This window comes from Hemitrygon akajei, chromosome 5, assembly GCF_048418815.1.
Source record: "Hemitrygon akajei chromosome 5, sHemAka1.3, whole genome shotgun sequence".
Classification (NCBI taxonomy): Eukaryota; Metazoa; Chordata; class Chondrichthyes; order Myliobatiformes; family Dasyatidae; genus Hemitrygon; species Hemitrygon akajei.
Genome location: NC_133128.1, coordinates 185,771,717 through 185,792,921, shown reverse-complemented (window position 1 = coordinate 185,792,921; position 21,205 = coordinate 185,771,717). Strand labels below are relative to the sequence as shown.

General features: G+C 42.3%; 1 protein-coding gene across 5 annotated transcripts in view; it reads right to left on the bottom strand.

Annotated features, from left to right (window-relative positions):
- The window catches only part of scn1laa (sodium channel, voltage-gated, type I-like, alpha), a 222,323-nt gene that overhangs the window by 30,221 nt on the left and 170,897 nt on the right, over positions 1 to 21,205 (bottom strand). For all 5 annotated transcript variants that reach the window (XM_073047435.1, XM_073047434.1, XM_073047436.1 and 2 more), the window contains exon 22: positions 20,344 to 20,616. In XM_073047435.1, the coding sequence (XP_072903536.1) occupies positions 20,344 to 20,616 (273 nt within the window). The remainder of the gene's footprint in view (positions 1 to 20,343; positions 20,617 to 21,205) is intronic.

The following is a 21,205-nucleotide window of genomic DNA, read 5'->3' as shown; positions in this document are numbered from 1 at the left end:
AGTCAGGACATGGAAGGTTACTGGGAGATGGTAAGAGATTAAGAGTTGAATAGTGGAGGAGACTAGATGGGCTAAATGGCTTCATTCTGCTCCTATATCTTATGGCCTTATGTACCTTCACCAGGACACATGGGCATGAATGTGACTTGGAATACGGTCAAGCAACCAGCTTGGGCAGAACTTGACTGCCTTTTGCCTCCACCCATGAATGACCACTTTGGCCAAGCCCAGGAGCAAACTGACAACAATATCTCCCAGATGACCCACCCACTCTCTACACCAGGTGACCAAACATCAAGAGTCTGGGGCTGAAGTTCACAGTTTGAATACTGACATGGAATGTCATTTGAATGTAATCTAACATTGAGACAAACGTTCTGCATAGTGATATGCTAGGCCCAAATGGCTATTCAGCTGAATAAAGGGAAAGAAAAGTATAGCAGATAACTTGCAGACTTCTTTTTTTCGCCAATAAAGGATTTTGTTGCAGTATGGTTGGAAGAGCTCTTGACCACAACTGTTCCATTTCCACCCATCCCAGTCTCACAATGTATTGTCCTTGCCCTCAATATCAGCCCATCAGCCTTCATAGGGAGGTTAAGGTAAAGGAATCCTCAGGAGACAGTGATCATAACATGATCATGATCATGTGAAACAAGATGGTGCCCATGTATCATGGTGGCGTGTTGTGGGCTGCTTCTAAAGCTACTTCTTTTGAATTACACTCAATGTAATCTGCAGCCTGTAATTTCTCTTTAAGCAGCGTCCTTTTGAACCATCTTGATCAACTAGTGATTTCATTACCTTCTGAGAAACTTGGCGGATTAACGCTCAAGCAACCAGGTACAGCAACTTTAAGCAGACAAAGGTACATTGCCAAGCCAGAAGAGAGGGAGGAGGGATGAATTCCAAACCAGGCTGAGACATAGAGGAATTAAACTCCATCTACCCAGCATCTTGTTAGAGAGTGTGCAGTCACAGATTGGACAGAAATGAAGCATTGCTGTGTTCTGTGTTTCATGGAGGCTTGGTTCATGGATGCATTGGTAAAACCCAAATGCATCTTGATACACAGGATGGACTGAACTGCTGATCTAGAGAAGGTAAAAGGTGGAAGTCTGTGTTTCATGATAAACTCTTTGTGGTGCTTGGATGTGGTGGTTTTGTCGTACTCTTGTTCCCCTAACCTGGAACTTCTAATAATTAAGTGATGACCGTTTTACTTACCAAGAGAGTTCTATTCCATGATCCTGACTGCCCTTTACATATCGCCAAAAGACAATGTTAATCAGGCATTTGAGATATTGGATGCTGCCATCGCCAAACAAGAAAAAGCCCAACCTGATACATTTCAAATCATAGTCAGGGATTTAATTAGGCTTGTTTGAAAAAATCTCTAACCAATTATCATCAACACCTGGAACCTGCAACACTAGGAGTCCCTACACATGCAAACACTGCTGTGCTATGATGAGGAAGGCCTACCGTCTAGACTGTATTTCAGGAAATCTGATCACTTGTCTTTGTTCTCCTACCAGCATATAGGTAGAAGCTGAAAAACAAGGCTCCAGAGATAAGGACAACAAAAAGGTGATCATGAGAAGCACAGAAGCAGCTGTGGGATTGCTATGAGTCCATAGACCGAGCTGTGATCAAGCTCTCATCAGAGGATCTGAATTAATGCACTATGGTTGTCACAGACTTGATCAAGGCAGTTAATGATGAGTGTATTACCACAAAATCATTCAAAACCAGAAGCTCTGGATGAACCATGAGATCTGCAATCTGCTGAGGGCCAGATCAGTAGCATTCAGGTCTGGTGACCAAGTACGATACAAAAGGTTCCAGGTATGATCTCCAGAAAGCAACCTCATGGCGAAGTGCCAATTCTGGATTAAACTTGAATCACTGAACTGTGCTATTAAGTCTTACACAGTGAAGCCAAGCAACATAGGTGACAATGGACATCGCTTATAGATGAGTTCAATGCTTTCTAAGCTCACTTTGACTGACAAAACATGGAGGAACCTTCACGAATTTCCACAGCCCCTGATGACCCTGTTATTTCAGTCTCTGAGGCTGATGTGAGAGCATCCTTCATGAGGATGAACCCATGAAAAACATCCAGCCCAGATGTGGTAGCTAGCTAATTACTAAAGACCTGTGCTAATCAACTGGCTGGACTGTTCACCAATATCTTTAACCTCTTGCTTTGGCAGTCTGAGGTATACAACTGCTTCAAGCAAGCTTCAATTATACCGGTGCCTAACAAGAATGTGGTAACCTGAATCAATGACTATCATCCAGTAGCACTTACATCCACAGTGATGAAGTGCTTTAAGAGGTTGGTGGTGAAACATATCAACTCCTGCTTGAGACGTGACTTGAATTTGTTCCAGTTTGCCTACAGGTACAACAGGTCCACAGCAGTTACCGCTTCATTGGCTCTTCACTCATCCCTGGAACATCTGGACAGCAAAGATGCATACATCAGGATGCTCTTTATCGACTGTAGCTCGGCATTTAATACCATCATCTCCTCAAAACTAATCAATGAGCTTCAAAACCTTGGCCTTGATAACTCCTTGTGCAATTGGTTCCACAACTTCCTCAGTTGCAGACCCCAGTTAGTTGGGATTGGCAACAATATCTCCTCCACAATATCCATCAGCACAGGTGCATCACATGTCTATGTGTGTAGCCCCTTGCTGCACTTGCTTTATCCTTATGACTGTGAGGCTAAGCACAGTCCAAAGCCATATTTACATTTACTGATGACAGCACTGTTGTAGGCTGCATAAAAGGTGCTGACGAATCAGCAGTTTGGAGGGAGATTGAAAAGATTTGGTATGACATCAAAACTTTTATTGATGTGTGGTGGAGAGTATACTGACTGGTGGTGAATAGAAGAGCCTACAAAAAGTAATGGATACAGCTCAGTCCATCACGGGTAAAGTCCTCCCAACCATGGAGCACGTCTACATGGAGTGCTGTCACAGGAAAGTAGCATTCCTCATAAAACTATAAGAGCATAAGACCATAAGATATAGGAGCAGAAGTAGGCCATTCGGCTCATGTAGTCTGCTCCGCCATTCAATCATGGGCTGATCCAATTCTTCCAGTCATCCCCACTCCCCTGTATTCTCCCCATAGGCGTTGATGCCCTGGCTAATCAAGACCAATTCTATCACTGCCTTAAATATACCCAATGACTTGGCCTCCACAGCTGCTCGTGGCAACAAATTTCACAGATTTACCACTCTCTGACTAAAGTAACTTCTCTGCATCTCTGTTCTAAATGGACGTCCTTCAATCCTGAAGTCGTGCCCTCTTGTCCTAGACTCCCCTACCATTGGAATTAACTTTACCAAATCTAATCTGTTCAGGCCTTTTAACATTCGGAATGTTTCTATGAGATCCCCCCTTCATTCTCCTGAACTCCAAGGAATACAGCCCAAGAGCTGCCAGACGTTCCTCATACAGTAAACCTTTCATTCCTGGAATAAATCTTGTGAATCTTCTCTGAACCCTCTCCAATGTCAGTATATCCTTTCTAAAATAAGGAGACCAAAACTGTACACAATAATCCAAGTATGATCTTGCCAGTGCCTTATAGAGCCTCAACATCACATCCCTGCTCTTAATTTCTATACCTCTAGAAATGAATGCCAACATTGCATTCACCTTCTTCACAACCGACTCACCCGGGAGGATAACCTTTAGAATATCTTGCACAAGGACTCCCAAGTCCCTTTGCATCTCTGCATTTTGAATTCTCTCCTCATCTAAATAATAAACCTGTTTATTTCTTCCACCAAAGTGCATGACCATACACTTTCCAACATTGTATTTCATTTGCCACTTCTTTGCCCATTCCCCTAAACTAACTAAGTCTCTCTGCAGGATCTCTGTTTCCTCAGCACTACCCGCTCCTCCAGCCATCTTTGTATCATCGACAAATTTAGCCACAAATCCATTAATCCCATAGTCCAAGTTATTGACATACATCGTAGAAAGCAGCGGTCCAAACACTGACCCCTGTGGAACTCCACTGGTAACGAGCAGCCAGCCAGAATAGGATCCCTTTATTCCCACTCCTTGTTTTCTGCCAATCAGCCAATGCTCCACCCATGTTAGTAACTTTCCTGTAATTCCATGGGCTCTTATCTTGCTAAGCAACCTCATGTGTGGCACCTTGTCAAAGGCCTTCTGAAAATCCAAGTACACCACGTCTACTGCATCTCCTTTGTCTACCCTGCTTGTAATTTCCTCAAAAAATTGCAATAGGTTAGTCAGGCAGGATTTACCTTTCAAGAAACCATGCTGGCCATGTGCCTCCGGTTACTCCGTAATCTCATCCCTAACTATCAATTCCAACAACTATCCAACCACTGATGTCAGACTAACAGGTCTATAGTTTACTTTCTGCTGCCTCCCACCCTTCTTAAATAGTGCAGTAACACTTGCAATTTTCCAGTCATCCGGTACAATGCCAGAATCTATCGATTCTTGAAAGATCATTGTTAATGTCTCTGTAATCTCTTCAGCTACTTCCTTCACAACCTGAGGGTGCATTCCATCAAGTCCAGAAGATTTATCCACCCTCAAACCATTAAGCGTCCTGAGCATCTTCTCAGTCGTAATTTTCACTGCACATACTTCATTTCCCCAACACTCTTGAATGTCCAGTATACTGCAGACGTCTTCCTCTGTGAAGACTGATGTAAAATACACATTCAGTTCCTCCGCCATCTCTGCATCTCTCATTACAATATCTCCAGCGTCATTTTCTATTGGTCCTATATCTACTCTACTCTCTTTTACCCTTTATATACTTAAAAAAGTTTTCAGTATCTTCTTTGATATTAGTTGCCAGCTTGTTTTCATAATTCCTCTTTTCCTTCCTAATGACCTGCTTAGTTTCCTTCTGCAAGTCTTAAAAAGCTTCCCAATCCTCTATCTTCCCACTAGCTTTGGCTTCACTGTATGCCCTCTCTTTTGCTTTTACTTTGGCTCTGACTTCACTTGTCAGCCACGATAGTGTCCTTCTTCCATTCAAAAATGTCTTCTTATTTGGAATCTATCTGTCTTGCATTCCCCTCATTTTTTGCAGTAACTCCACCATTGCTGCTCTGCTGTCCTTCCTGCTAGTTTCCCTTTCCAGTCAACTTTGGCCAGTTCCCCTCTCAAGCCATTGTAATTTCCTTTATTCCGCTGAAATACCGACACATTGGAATTTAGTTTTACCTTCTCAAATTTCAAAGTGAACTCGATCATATTGTGATCTCCATTCCCTGAGGGTTTCTTAACCTTAAGCTCTCAAGCTCTCTGATCACCTCTGGATCATTGCACAGCTAATCCCCTAGTGGGCTCAACAAAAAGCTGTCCTAAAAAGCCATCCCTTAGACATTCTATAAATTCTCTGTCTTTAGGTCCAGTACTGGCCTGGTTTTCCCAATCCATTTTCATATTAAAATCCCCAACCATTATCATGATATTGCCCTTCTGACACGCCTTTTCTATCTCCTGCTATAATTTGTAATCCACATCCTGGTTGCTGTTTGGGGGCCTGTATACAACTGCCACTAGGGTCCTTTTACACTTGCCATTCCTTAGCTCATCCCATAGAGACTCTACACCTTCTGATCCTATGTCATCCCTATCTAATGATTTAATGCTATTTCTTATACACAGGGCCACATCACCCCCTCTGTCTACTAACCTATCTCTCCATTACACAGTATGTCCTTGGATGTTCAGCTCTCAATGGCAGCCATCCTATGGACTCACTTTCAAGGACTCAATCTCATATTCTTGATATTTTTTGCTTGCTTGCTTGCTTGTTTGTTTGTTTGTTTATTAATTAATTAATTAATTAATTATTAGTTCTTTCTTTCTCTTTTATATTTGCAATTTGTCTGTCCTGTTTGGTGCAGTCTTTCATTGATTCTATTATGTTTCTTGGATTTACTGTGTATTTCCGCAAGTAAATAGATCTCAGTGTTGTATATGGTGACATCATTGGAAAGGGGATAAAAAATGGCCGACAAACTCAATAGGCAGTTTGCATCAGTCTTCACTGTGAAAGATACCAGCAGTATGCCAGAAATTTAAGTGTGCCAGGGGCAGAAATGAGCATAATTGCTATTACAAAGGAGAAGTTGGTTGGGAAGATGAAATATCTGAAGGTAGAAAAGTCACCTAGACTAGTAGGACCACACCCCAGGTTTCTGAAAGGGGTAGCTGTAAAGATTGTGGAGACATTAATAATGATGCTTCATGAGTCACTCGATTCTGCATGGGTTCTGGAGGACTGGAAAATTGCAAAGGTCACTCTAGACTTCAAGAAGAGAGAGGTAAAAACAGGAAAGGCTACTTCTCCTGACTTCAGTAGTTGGCGTAATGTTAGAGTCCATTATTAAGGATGAGATTTCAGGGTATTTGGATTCAAATGATAAAATAGGCTTAAATCAGCAATGGTTTCCTTAAGGTGAAATCTTGTCTGGCAAATATGTTGGAATTCTTTTGAGGAGATAACAGGCAGGGTGGAAAAAGGAGTCAGTAGATGTTGCTTCCTTGGCATTTTGAACAGCCTTTGACAAGGTGCCACACATGAGGCTGTCTAACAAGAATCCATGGTATTACAGGAAAGATACTGGCATGGATAAAAGGTTGGTTGACTGGCAGGAAACAAAGAGTGGGAATAAAGGGGTCCTTTTCTGGTTGGCCTCTGCTGACTAGTGGAGTTTCACAGGGGTCGGTGTTGGGACCACTTCTTTTCACATTATATGTCAATGATTTGGATGATGGAATTGATGGATTTGTGGCCATGTTTGTGGATGATACAAAGAGAGGTGGAGGGACTGACAGTGTTGGGGAAGCAGGGAGTATAGAGTAGGACTTAAACACATCAGGAGAATGGGCAAAGAAGTGGCAGATGGAAAGCAGTGTTGGGAGGTATGGTCATGCACTTTGGTATTAGTAATAAAGGTATGGACTATTTTCTACACAGGAATCAAATATGCAAAGGGAATTTGGGAGTTCTTATGCAGGATTTCCTGAAGGCTAACTTGCAGGTTGAGCAATAGCAAGGAAGGCAAATTAATGTAATCATTTATTTTGAGAGAACTGGAATATAAAAGCAAGGATGTAACGCTGAGGCTTTATAAGGCATTGATCCGACCACAGTATTGTGAGCAGTTATTTAATGCGGAGGTTGATTGGTTCTGGATTAGTAAGGGTGTTAAAGATTATGGGGAGAAGGTAGAAGAATGGGGTTGAGAAGGATTGTATATCAGGCATGATGGAATAGCATAGCAGACTTGGTGGAGTAAGTGACCTAATTCTGCTCCCATGTTTTACATGTAACTAACCATTCTCTGGATTTCTAACACATCTAGTGAGTCACCACCAGACCTATGTTTCCCTCCCTTCTGCTTCCAGCTCTCCGGCATTCTGCCGCCAACACCCACCCTGCCATTGCCTCATTTCCGTGGAAATGCAGGAGATTCCACACGAGCCTTTTGTTCTTCCTCATTGAGCAAGGATTATTGATCTCTTTCCAGTTGAAACAGCTATTTGTTTCTGCTTCTTTTAATTTAATATACCCTCCTCATGGTACTGAATGAATCTCCTTCACGATGGAGTTATTCGGTGAAAGCTTTGCACAACAGCTGTGTTTGTTGCTGAACTTCTGGTGACTCGTTCAGTTCTCTCTCCATCTCCCACTCCGACCTCTGTTGTCAGCTGTTCCAGTGAATTTCAGTGTAGATTTGAAGAATATCACTTTTTTATTTGGTATTGTAATCTTTGAGATTAACCACTGAGTTCAATAATAATCTTATCATTTCCATTTAAGCCTCCTCTTGCTTTTCCCTTATCCAATTACCACCTTCTTCTCCATTTCACTGGTATCCCTTTAGTTATTTAACAAAATCAGCCTCCAACCCTATCATAAAACTCTTTTCTAATCTCCTCTGTAACAGCTTTCATTTCTATCTGTGCTACTATATCTATAGAAAAAAATTCAATCAAATTAATTAGACAGGATATACCTCTAACAAAACCACACTGACCATCTTCGATTAATCCCTGCCTTTTCAAATGAAGATTAATCTTGTCTCTAAAATTCACTCATATCAAGTTTATTGTCATTTAACTATACACCATGTATACTGTCAAACAAGATGTTACTCCGAACCAGCATGTAATGCACTGTAGTACACATAACATAAAATAACTTACGAAAGTAAGAATGAAATCTACAGATGAATTACACATAAATAAACAACCTAATGTACACAAATTAAATATTGTAAGGTACAGAGCAGATTAACCAGTGACAATTTGAAAGTGATGCGGCAGCGAGTTCAAAAGCCCAATGGCCTGAGGGAAGAAACTGTTTCTCATCCTGACTGCTCTTGTTTTTATGCATCGGAGTCTCCTGCCTGATGGTAGAAAGTCAAAGAGGATGCTGGACGGATGGGAGAGATCCTTGATAATACCAAGGGCTTTGTGTGCAGAGTGCTCCTGATAAACATCACTGATGGATGATAGGAAGACCCCTATGGAGCAGGGGCAGGGATTCAGATTTCTGGATCACTGGGACCTCTTCTTGGGCAGGTGGGACCTCTACAAAAGGGATGGGCTGAGCTTAAATCTGAGGGGGCCCAATATACTTGCGGGCAGGTTTGCTAGAGCTATTGGTAGTGGTTTAAATTAATATAGCAGAGGGATGGGAACCAGAAAGGTAGAGCTGAGGATGAAGCAGCAGGTTTACAAGGAAATTATGTAATACATAACGTGAATGTAAGGAAGGGTAAGCCAATGCCTGGGCACAAATGCAAAGATTTAAATTGCACCTCAGAGACAAAATTCAAAAGGGTGAAAAATGCAGGACTGACTGAAGGTGCTGTATTTAAATGCACGTAGTATTCGGAATAAGGTGGATGAGCTCGTGGCGTAATTATAGATTGGTTGGTACGATGTTATCAGCATCACTGAATCAATAGTCGATCATAGTTGGGACATTAATATCAAAGGATATACTTTGTATCGAAAGGACAGGCAGGAAGGCATAGGTGGTGGTGTGGCTCTGTTGGTAAGAGATGGAATTACATCCTCAGAAAAAGGTGATATAGGGTTAGAGAATGTTGAATCTTTGTGGATGGAGTTAAGAAACTGCAAGGGTAAAAAACCATTATGGGAATCATATTTAGGCCTCCAAATAGTAGCCAAGATGTGGGGTTGAGATTGCAAAGGGAGTTTGAAAGGGCATATAATAATGGTAATGTCACAACTGTAATGGGGGACTTCAATATGCAAGGGAATTGGAAAAATCCGTTCGGTGTCGGATCGCAAGAAAGGGAATTTGTTGAATGCCTATGAGATGGCTTTTTAGAGCAGCTTGTGCTCCCCTAGGGGAAAGGCCATTTTAGATTGGGTGCTTTGTAATAATCCAGATTTGATTAGGGAATTTAAAGGAACCCTTAGGAGGCAGTGATCATAATATGATTGAATTCATACTGCAATTTGAGAGGTTTAAGCATAAGTCAGATGTACCAGTATCACAATGGAATAACGGGAATTACACAGGCATGAGAGAGGATTGGAGATTGATGCTGGTGGGAACGATGGCAGAGCAGAGGTGGCTGACGTTTCTGGGAATAAATCCTAAAGCACAGGATGGATATGTCCCACAGAAGAAGTTGGCAGGAGTACGCAACCATGACTGACAAGGGAATTTAAGGACTGCATAAAAGCCAAAGAAAGGGTATATAAGACAGCAAAAGTGAGTGTGAAGTTGGATGATTGGGAAGCTTTTAAAATTTAACAAAAGGCAACGAAAAACCCATAAGAAGGGAAAAGATGAAATATGAGGGAAAACCAGCCAATAATACAAAGCAGGATACTGAAAGTTTTTTCAGTTATATAAAGAGTGAAAGGGAGGTGAGAGTTGATATTGGACCCTGGAAAATGATGCTGGTGAGGTAGTAATGGTGGCCAATGAAATGGCGGATGAACTTAATCGGTACTTAACATCTGTCTTCATTGTGGAAAGCACTAGCAGTGTGCCAGAGGTCTGTGAGAGTCAGGGAGCAGGAGTGAGTGCCATTGCTATTGCAAAGGAAAATATGTAAAGCAAACTGAGAGGTCTTAAGGTGGATGTATCACCTGGACCAGATGGACTACATCCCAGAGTTCTGAAAGAGGTTGCTGAAGAGATAGCAGATATTTTGGTTATGATCTTTCAAGAATCACATATTTCTGGCATGGTTCTGGGGGACTGGAAAGTAGCAAACATCACTCCACATTTCCAGAACGGTGGAAGGCAAAGGAAATTATAGGCAAGTTAGCATTGCTTCCCAGCACTACCTACCCCTCCACCTATCTTCATATCATTTGCAAACTTTCCCACAAAGCCCTTAATTTCACTGTCTAAATCTTTGACAAATAATGTGAAAAGTACCAGTTACAATGCTGACCCTTGAGGAACACCACTGGTCACCGGCAGTCAACCAGAAAAGGCCACTTTTATTCCCACTCACTGCCTCCTGCCTGTCAGCCATTCCTCTATCCACACCAGTACCTTTCCTATAATACCATGGGATTTTATCTTCGTTAAGCAGCCTCATGTGTGGCACCTTATCAAATGCCTTCCGAAAATCCAAATAAATAACATCCACTGCCTCTCCTTTATCCATCCTGCTTGGTACTTCTTCAAAGAACTCTAACAAATTAGTCAGGGAAGATTTCCCTTCACAGAAACCATGCTGACTTTGATTTATTTTATCATTAGTCTCCAAGTACCCTGAAACCTTAACCTTAATAATTGATAAGCTGGTCTGGCTGCACTTGGTGTATTGTCAACAATTTTGGGTCCCATATCTCAGAAAGAATGTGTTGGCATTGGAATGAGGATGAGGTTCATGAGGATGATATTGAGAATGAAAGGGTTAACATATGAGGCGTGTTTGGCAGCTTTGGGCCTGTGCTCACTGGAATTTAGAAAAATGAGAGCGGATATCATTGAAAATCTACCAAATGTTGAAAGGACTAGATAATGTGGAAGTGGAGAGGATGTTTCCTATGGTGGGGGTGTCCAGAACTAGAGGGCACAGCCTTAAAATTGAGGGGCAACCCTTTAGAACAGAGTTAAGGAGGATTTCTTTTTAGCCAGAGAGTAGTGAATCTGTGGAATGCTCTGCCACAGACTGCAGTGGAGACCAAGACTGTGGACATATTTACAGCTAAAATTGATAGTTTTACCTGATTAGTCAGAGCATCAAAGAATATAGCAAGAAGGCAGGTGTGTGGGGTCGTGTGTGATAGGTGATCAGCCATGATGGAATGGTGGAACTGAGTTGAATGGCCAAATTCTTCTGCTATGTTTTTATGGTCTTATGATCCTCTTAGCCATTCTCACAGTCCTTTGAAGGAACTTCCGTTCCAATGCTTGGCTGCTCTCATACCAGATAAAGATGTAACTTGTCAGTGGTGTTCCTATAAAATGCAATTACTAAGCCGGGGGGAGCCTCATTTTCCTCAATCTCCTTAGGAAGTGGAGACACTGTCGTGCCTTCTTGCGCAAGGTGGTGCCATTAAACCCCTTACCGCTCAAGACAGACTGACTGGTTTAACCCTACTGCCCTTCCTGGCTATAGATGGCACATTTGCAATCCTTCAATTATCTGACAGCTCACCTGTGGGGAGCGAAGATTTGAAAATCTGTGTCAACCCCCCTCCATCTCCTCCCTTACATTCGATTGCAGAAAGGAATACATCTGATAATGCACTGGAGATGTGTCCACCTTTAAACCTCCTCCTTTTTAATTGTAACCTGCTCTAGAACTTCACTGGTCTCCCTTCTGAGTTCTCCAGTCACAACGTTCTTTTTCTATTTAAGGCCCCACCCATGTCCTCTTGCTTAACACCCAGACTTGATTTTAAGTCCTTAATGTACACTCCTCTTTCAATGCTTAGACTTTTGCCCTTAATATACTCATAAAATGATTTAGGATTCTCCTTACATTGTTGAAGCCCACTGATATTCATGCCCTTTTTGGCTGTGTCATGTTTCCACAGATACTCCCCCGCCTTCTATCTCTCTGAAAAATGTCTCCTGTATCATTTCTCTATATCTGACACATAACGCCATTTTCTTCATCCACCCTTGAATTCTCTTCACATCTGGAGTTTCTTGGATTTGTTGTGCTTACTTTCTATCCTGATCACTGAAAATTGCAGAAGTACCTAACAGAAAAGATATTTACAAACTTCCAAAAAGCCAATAATGACCTTTAATTACAAACATACTATTTTTTTACAAGGTCTTTCCAAAGCAGACATTTACAGTATTGTGAAAAAGTCTTAGGCACATATACATAACTAGGGTGCCTAAGACTTTTGCACAGTACTGTAAAAGTCTGCTTTGGAAAGATCTAGTAAAAAATAATATGTTTGTAATTAAAGGTCATTATTGGCTTTTTGGAAGGTTGAAATATGGCACAGCCACATAAATTCTGTGGCTACTAGGGACAGGGTAAATAAGCTGTGTTAAATAGCTTTGCCCTTTACACCCAAGGCCTTGAATCTGTCTGGATTACTCCAATACCTTTCAAGAAATTTAATGCTATGCAGGACAAGACAACTTGCTTGATGAGCAACCCAACCATCACTCTAAACCAGAGGTCCCCAACCTTTTTTATGCCATGAACTATAACCAGTAACCGAGGGGTCTGTGGACCCCCAGGTTGGGGACCCCTGCTCTAAACATTCATTCCTTCCACTAGCAGCACATTTTGGATCCAGTCTGGTTAACATACAAATTGCATCGCCAAGTCAATCTGACCTAAACCCCTGACCTACACACCACAAAAAAGGCATAGGACATCAATGGGAACATTGTCACCTGCAGGTTCCTAGGAGATATGAATATAATGTATGTCCATCACCAAACTAAAGCATTACAGTGAACTTTTTTTTGCAAATGCGACAAAACTTTAATAGATTCCATCAATCAGAACAGAATCATTGAAATACATTACTGTGCAAAGTTGAAGCACATATATTTAGCTAGGGCGCCCAAGACTTCTGCACAGTACTGTGGCAATTTTCTGTATTGCGCTGTACTACTGCCACAGAAAAAAACTTATTTCATGACATGTGAGTGATGATAAACTTGATTTTGATATGAGTCTCTATATTGGACTGAGAGTGGGAAGGGGGCAGGGACAGAGGAATCATGGCTGGGAAAAGGGGAAGGGAAAGGGGGGGGGGGAGTGGAAGCGGGAAGTACCAGAGCGACATTCCATAATGATCAAGAAACCACTTGTTTGGAATCCAACGACCTTGCCCAGTATCTATAGGTTGGGTGTGTCTGCACCCGCACCATCCCCACCCCCCACCCCTATTACGCCCTCTCTGCCACCTGTGCCTCACTCCTCCCGCAGCATTGCACCCTCACCATTCCCAACATCTTTTGCTCCCGCGAGATTTACAAACTCACTCTCCACTCCACACTAATAAATATAGTATTGTGCAAAAGTCATAAGCATTCTCGCTATTTAAGACCATAGGATATAGGAGCAGAATTAGGCCATTCGGCACACTGAGTCTGCTCTGCCATTTCATCACGGCTGATCCAACTTTCCTTTCAGCCCCAATCTCCTGCCTTCTCCCCGTATCCCTCCATGCCCTGACCAATCAAGAATCTATCAATCCCTGCCTTAACTATACAGAAATTCTTGGCCTCCACAGCTGCCTGTGGCAAAGAACTCTACGGATGTATATGTGCCTAGCTCATTACTGCACGTCAACATAGAATTATATGCAACAATAATATATATTTGAACTAATTGGAATCACAGAGACATAGAGCTCTACAACACGAAAGCAGGCCCTTCAGCCCATCTAGTCTGTACCAGCCAGGTATCCTGCCCGGTTCAATTTACCTGAATATAGACCATAGCCCCCCCATACCCCTCTCATCCATGTAACTATCCACACTTGTCTTAAATGTTACAATTGAACTCACATCCACCACTTCTGCCGGCAGCCCATTCCACACTCACACCACCTGCTGAATGAACTAATTCTCCCTCAACTTCCCCTTCAATATTTCACTGTTCACCCTAAACTTATAACTTCCTATACTAGTCTCATCCAACCTGAGGAGGGAAAAGCCGGCATACATTCATCCTCATAATTTTGTTGACCGTCATAAGATCTCCCCTCCTTCTCCTGTACTCCAGGTAATAAGGTTCTAACCTATTCAACCTTTCCTTATAATTCAGGCCTCAGGTCCTGGCAACATGCTTGTCAATTTTCCTGGCACTCTGTTGATATCCTTTCTGTAGGTAGGTGAACAGAACTGTACACAATACTCCCAAATTGGTCTCACCAACAACTTACACAACCATAAGAGACAGGAGCAGAATTAGGCCATACGGTCATCGAGTCTGTTCCACCATTTCAACATGACAGATCCATTTTCCCTCTCAGCCCCAATCTCTTGCCTTCTCCCCATATTCTTTCATGATCTGACTAATCAAGAACTTATCAAACTCCACTTTAAATGCACCCAGTGACCTGGCCTCCATAGCTGTCTATGGTAAAGAAATAGACAATAGACAATAGGTGCAGAAGTAGACCATTCTGCCCATCGAGCCTGCACCGCCATTTTGAGATCATGGCTGATCATCTACTATCAATACCCGGTTCCTGCCTTGTCCCCATATCCCTTGATTACCCTATCCATAAGATACCTATCTAGCTCCTTCTTGAAAACATCCAGAGAATTGGCCTCCACTACCTTCCGAGGCAGTGCATTCCAGACCCCCACAACTCTCTGGGAGAAGAAGTTTTTCCTTAACTCTGTCCTAAATGACCTACACCTTATTTTCAAACCATGCCCTCTGGTACTGGACTCTCCCAGCATCTGGAACATATTTCCTGCCTCTATCTTGTCCAATCCCTTAATAATCTTATATGTTGCAATCAGTTCCCCTCTCAATCTCCTTAATTCCAGCGTGTACAAGCCCAGTCTCTCTAACCTCTCTGCGTAAGACAGTCCTGACATCCCAGGAATTAACCTTGTGAATCTACGCTGCACTTCCTCTACAGCCAGGATGTCCTTCCTTAACCCTGGAGACCAAAACTGTACACAATACCCCAGGTGTGGTCTCACCAGGGCCCTGTACAAACGCAAGAGGATTTCCTTGCTCTTGTACTCTATTCCCTTTGTAATAAAGGCCAACATTCCATTAGCCTTCTTCACTGCCTGCTGCACTTGCTCATTCACCTTCAGTGACTGATGAACAAGGACTCCTAGATCTCTTTGTATTTCTCCCTTACCTAACTTTACACCGTTCAGATAATAATCTGCCTTCCTGTTCTTACTCCCAAAGTGGATAACCTCACACTTATTCACATTAAACGTCATCTGCCAAGTATCTGCCCACTCACCCAGCCTATCCAAGTCACCCTGAATTCTCCTAACATCCTCATCACATGTCACACTGCCACCCAGCTTAGTATCATCAGCAAACTTGCTGATGTTATTCTCAATGCCTTCATCTAAATCGTTGATGTAAATTGTAAACAGCTGTGGTCCCAATACCGAGCCCTGTGGCACCCCACTAGTCACCACCTGCCATTCCGAGAAACACCCATTCACCGCTATCCTTTGCTTTCTATCTGCCAACCAGTTTTCTATCCATGTCAATGTCTTCCCCCCAATGCCATGAGCTTTGATTTTACCCACCAATCTCCTATGTGGGACCTTATCAAATGCCTTCTGAAAATCGAGGTACACTACATCCACTGGATCTCCCTTGTCTAACTTCCTGGTTACATCCTCGAAAAACTCCAATAGATTAGTCAAGTATGATTTACCCTTTGTAAATCCATGCTGGCTCGGCCCAATCGTATCACTGCTATCTAGGTATGCCACTATTTCATCTTTAATAATGGACTCTAGCATCTTCCCCACTACTGATGTTAGGCTGACAGGTCGATAGTTCTCTGTTTTCTCCCTCCCTCCTTTCTTAAAAAGTGGGATAACATTAGCCATTCTCCAATCCTCAGGAACTGATCCTGAATCTAAGGAACATTGGAAAATGATTACCAATGCATCCGCAATTTCTAGGGCCACCTCCTTTAGTACCCTAGGATGCAGACCATCTGGACCTGGGGATTTGTCAGCCTTCAGTCCCATCAGTCTACTCATCACCGTTTCCTTCCTAATGTCAATCTGTTTCATTTCCTCTGTTACTCTATGTCCTTGGCCCATCCATACATCTGGGAGATTGCTTGTGTCTTCCTTAGTGAAGACAGATCTAAAGTACTTATTAAATTCTTCTGCCATTTCTCTATTTCCCATAACAATTTCACCCAATTCATTCTTCAAGGGCCCAACATTGTTCTTAACTATCTTCTTTCTCTTCACATACCTAAAAAAGCTTTTGCTATCCTCCTTTATATTCCTGGCTAGCTTGCGTTCGTACCTCATTTTTTCTCTCCATATTGCCTTTTTAGTTAAGTTCTGTTGTTCCTTAAAAATTTCCCAATCATCTGTCCTCCCACTCACCTCAGCACTGTCATACTTCCTTTTTTTTAATGCTATGCAATCTCTGACTTCCTTTGTCATCCACTGTGGCCCCTTTCCCCCCTTTGAATCCTTCCTTCTCCAGGGGATGAACTGATTTTGCACCTTGTGCATTATTCCCAGGAATACCTGCCATTGTTGTTCCACTGTCTTTTCTGCTAGGATATCCGTCCAGTTAACTTTGGCCAGCTCCTCCCTCATGGCTCCATAGTCTCCTTTGTTCAACTGCAACACTGACACCTCCGAGCTGCCCTTATCCTTCTCAAATTGCAGATAAAAACATCATATTATGATCACTACCCCCAATGGCTCCTTTACTTTAAGATCGCTTATCAAATCCTGTTCATTACATAACACTAAATCCAGAATAGCCTTGTCCCTGGTCGGCTCTCGTACAAGCTGTTCCAAGAATGCATCCCTTAGGCACTCTACAAACTCCCTATCCTGGGGTCCAGCACCAACCTGATTCTCCCAGTTCACCTGCATGTTGAAATCCCCCATAACTACTGCGACATTACCTTTGTCACATGCCAATGTTAACTCCCTATTCAACTTGCACCCAATATCCATGCTACTGTTTGGTGGCCTATAGACAACACCCATTAGGGTCCTTTTGCCCTTACTGTTCCTCAATTCTATCCACACAGACTCCACTTCTCCTGATCCTATGTCCCCCCTTGCAAAGGACTGAATCTCATTCCTCACCAACAGGGCCACCCCACCCCTCTGCCCACATTTCTGTCCCTACGATAGCACGTATACCCTTGTACATTCATTTCCCAGGTCTGATCCCCCTGCAACCATGTCTCCGTTATCCCAACAACATCATAGTTACCCATTCGCACCTGAGCTTCAAGCTCATCCGCCTTATTTCTGATACTTCGTGCATTCAGATATAGAATTTTTAGCCCATTTCTCCTCTCTCTGTTTGAATCTCTGCCTATTGTGCTTAACCCAGCTCCCCGAACTCCCATCAGGCTATACACCCCTAGAATTTTGTTGTCCTTCCTAAATTTACCTATTCTTTCTGCACATTTAACTCCATGTTCTGTCAGACCATCCCTCTGTACATGTGTCCTCCCTATCACTTGTTCCGCCTCTCCTTTCTCTACTACACACTTAATATTCCGGAACCGTGTTGTCCCCACCTGTCCTTTATTCTTCATCTCACTATCCTCTCTCTCATTCTGGATCCCCGCCCCCTGCAAATTTAGTTTAAACCCCCCCCAAGAAGCACTAGCAAACTTCCCTGCAAGAATGTTAGTACCGCTCCAGTTCAGGTGTAAACCGTCCCTTCGGAACAGATCCCACCTTCCCTGGAACAAAGCCCAATTATCTAAAAACCTGAAGCCCTCCCTCCTGCACCATTCTCTCAGCCACGTATTAATCTGTATAATCTTTCTGTTCCTTGCCTCACTCGCACGTGGCACAGGTAGCAATCCTCAGATTCACCACTGCCTGGCTAAAAAAAAATCTTTCTCAATTCCATTCTAAATGGACATCCCTCTATTTTGAGGCTGTTCCCTCTGGACCTAACTCTCCCTCCAAAGGAAACATCCTCTTCACATCCAGACTATCTAGGCCATTCAACATTCGACATTTCAATGAGATCACCCCTCCCCATTCTTCTAAATTCCAGTGAGTACAGGCCCAGAGCCATCAATTGCTACTCATATAATAACCCTTTCATTCTTAATAGATCTCCTCTGAACCTTCTCCAATGTCAGCACATCCTTTCTTAAATAACAGGCCCAAAACTGCTCACAATACTCCAAGTGAGGCCTCTCCAGTGCCTTTTACAGCTTCAGCATTACAGCCTTGCTTTATATTCTATCATCCTGATACCTGTACTCAGTGCTCTGATTTATGAAGCCCAATGAGCCAAAAGCTCCCTTTACGATCCCAACTATCTGTGATGCCATTTGTAAGCTACAAAAGAATTTGTTCCAATGGCGGCTCAATATGGTCTTTCACTCTCAGAGGGGAAGCAATGGGCTAGAAGATCCAGAGGCCGTGGCATACCAGTCGATATATATTCATCCAGTTGCAGTCATCAGCAAAAAGTAGACAGAGCAAATCCCAAATGTAGAAGTTGTGCACATTCCTATAAGATCTTCGATACTGAATGTAAGGCCCAGTAATTCCACACATTTGTTATTCTGAGAGCATCAACAAGGTAAGCTAGAAACACAATCTGAAGCAGATCTTGCTGAGAAGCAAAATTCACCCAAAGTTTATCTGGCAAACATGAGGAAATCTGCAGATGCTGGAAATTCAGACAACACACACAAAATGCTGGTGGAACACAGCAGGCTAGGCAGTATCTATAAGGAGAAGCACTGTCGACGTTTCGGGCCGAGACTCTTCGTCTCGGACTTGACGAAGGGTCTCGGCCCGAAACATCAACAGTGCTTCTCCTTATAGATGCTGCCTGGCCTGCTGTGTCCCACCAGCATTTTGTGTATGTTTTTCAAAGTTTATCTGTAGCCCATAAGATAACTAACTCTGGCCTGGCATTTCTAACCCATCACAGGTTTTGGATATTCTTTATGAAATTATACTACAAATGCTACAAAACTTTAATAGATTACATCAATCAGAACAGAATTATTGTGATACAGTACTGTGCAAAGGTCTTGGGCATATATATACATACACCCAGGGTGCCTAAGACTTTTGCACAGTACTGTCGTAATTTTATGCATTGCACTGTGCTGCTGTTACAAAAAAAAATTTCATGATGTGTGAGTGATGGTAAACCTGATTCTGATATGGGTCTCTATTGTGGACTGAGTGGGAAGGGGGCAGGGAGAGGGGAATCATGGAAGGGAAAAGGGGAGGGGAGGGAGTGGAAAGCACCAGAGAAATATTCTGTAATGATTAATAAGCCAATTTTTTGGAATCAAATCACCTTGGGTGGTGTCTCAGGGATGGGTGTGTCTGTACCCACGCCACCTCCCACCCCTGGTACTCCTTTTCTGCCACCTGTCCCACACCCCTCCCGTGGCACTCCACCCTTGCCATTCCCATCATCCTTTGCTCCTGCCAGGTTTACAAATTTTCTCTCCACTCCACATTGACAAATACAGTATTGTCCAAAATTCTTAGGCACCCTAGCTATATAGAGATAGATAGATAGATACTTTATTAATCCCAGAGGAAATTACAGTGTCAGCATTAGAAGTGCACAGATATAAATATTAAAAGAGAAGTAGAAAAGATAAAAAATAAATTTTCACAACAGTCTAGCAGGAGAGAGTCATCACTTTCCTGGCTATAGGTTAACTCATTACAGAGCCTAATGGCTGAGGGTAAGATTTACCTCATATAGTGCTCTTTGGAGCAGTGAAGTTGTCTTAGTCCAGTACCCAAAGTGCTCCTCTGTTCAGCCAAGGTGGCATGCAGAGGGTAAGAAACATTGTCCAGAATTGCCAGGATTTTCTGTGGTCCTTTCTTTTACCACAGCCTCCAGTGTGTCTGGTATGACTCCTGTACCAGAGCCAACCTTTCTAATCAGTTTATTGAGCCTGTTAGCATCACCCGTGTTGATGCCATTGCCCCAGCACACCACCAGATAGAAGACTGTACTGATGACAACAGGCTGGTAAAACACGTGAAAGAGAGGCCTGCACACTCCAAAGTACCTCACATTCATGTGCCTAAGACTTTTGCACAGTACTGCGCTTATAGTATGTTTATTCCTCTAAACTATTCAATGAGGTTAAAAGTTAACTTACCACTTGTAATAAAGCAAGGTAGCCTAATCCAACATTGTCAAAGTTTATTTTTACGTTTTTCCACCGTGCAGATGCGTTAAGCTGAAGGCAATCTGTAATATTGTCAACAATTTCGATAGGGAACGTAGTTCCATCAGTGGTGTTGATACAGTGATAATACCTTCCAGCAAACAGATTCACACCCATTATACTGAAAATGAGCCAGAATATCAGGCATACAAGCAGCACGTTCATGATGGAAGGAATTGCTCCAAGCAGTGCATTCACGACCACCTAAAAGTCAATGTTTTGAGGAAAAATACATCAGTCAACATGTCAATTTCAGAATTAATTATAATTAATATATAATCATGATATAATATTACATTATTATATTGTAATTATATTACAATATAATAATCACTTATATTGTTCATTTTATAGCCAATATAAGTGATTTTTAAAGCACTTGCTGCATGTTACAATTTATACTTGCAGCTGATAAGAAAAATTATCCCATGGAACTAAAACTTCTTGTGAAAAGGAACAGACAAAGCAATCACAAATAAGATCAAAGAAACAATATAAATTAATTCACGGAAGACATTTGCTAAATGGTAATGCATGTATCAAAAAGCAAAAGAAAGAAAAAACCTTGTGGTGGATCGATGATGTCACAGAATTTGATTACTGTGAAGAAGAGAAAAGCAAAATTATAAGTAAAATGCAGACCATAAAATCAAAGGTAGAGACATAATATTGAAAATGAAATCAAACAAGGAGCTGTCTTGGTTTGGCAGATGTGATATCATGTTTGGCAGGTGTAAAACTAATGATAATTATTTTAGCGACCTCACAGGAAAATCATGCTACAAAGCGTGCG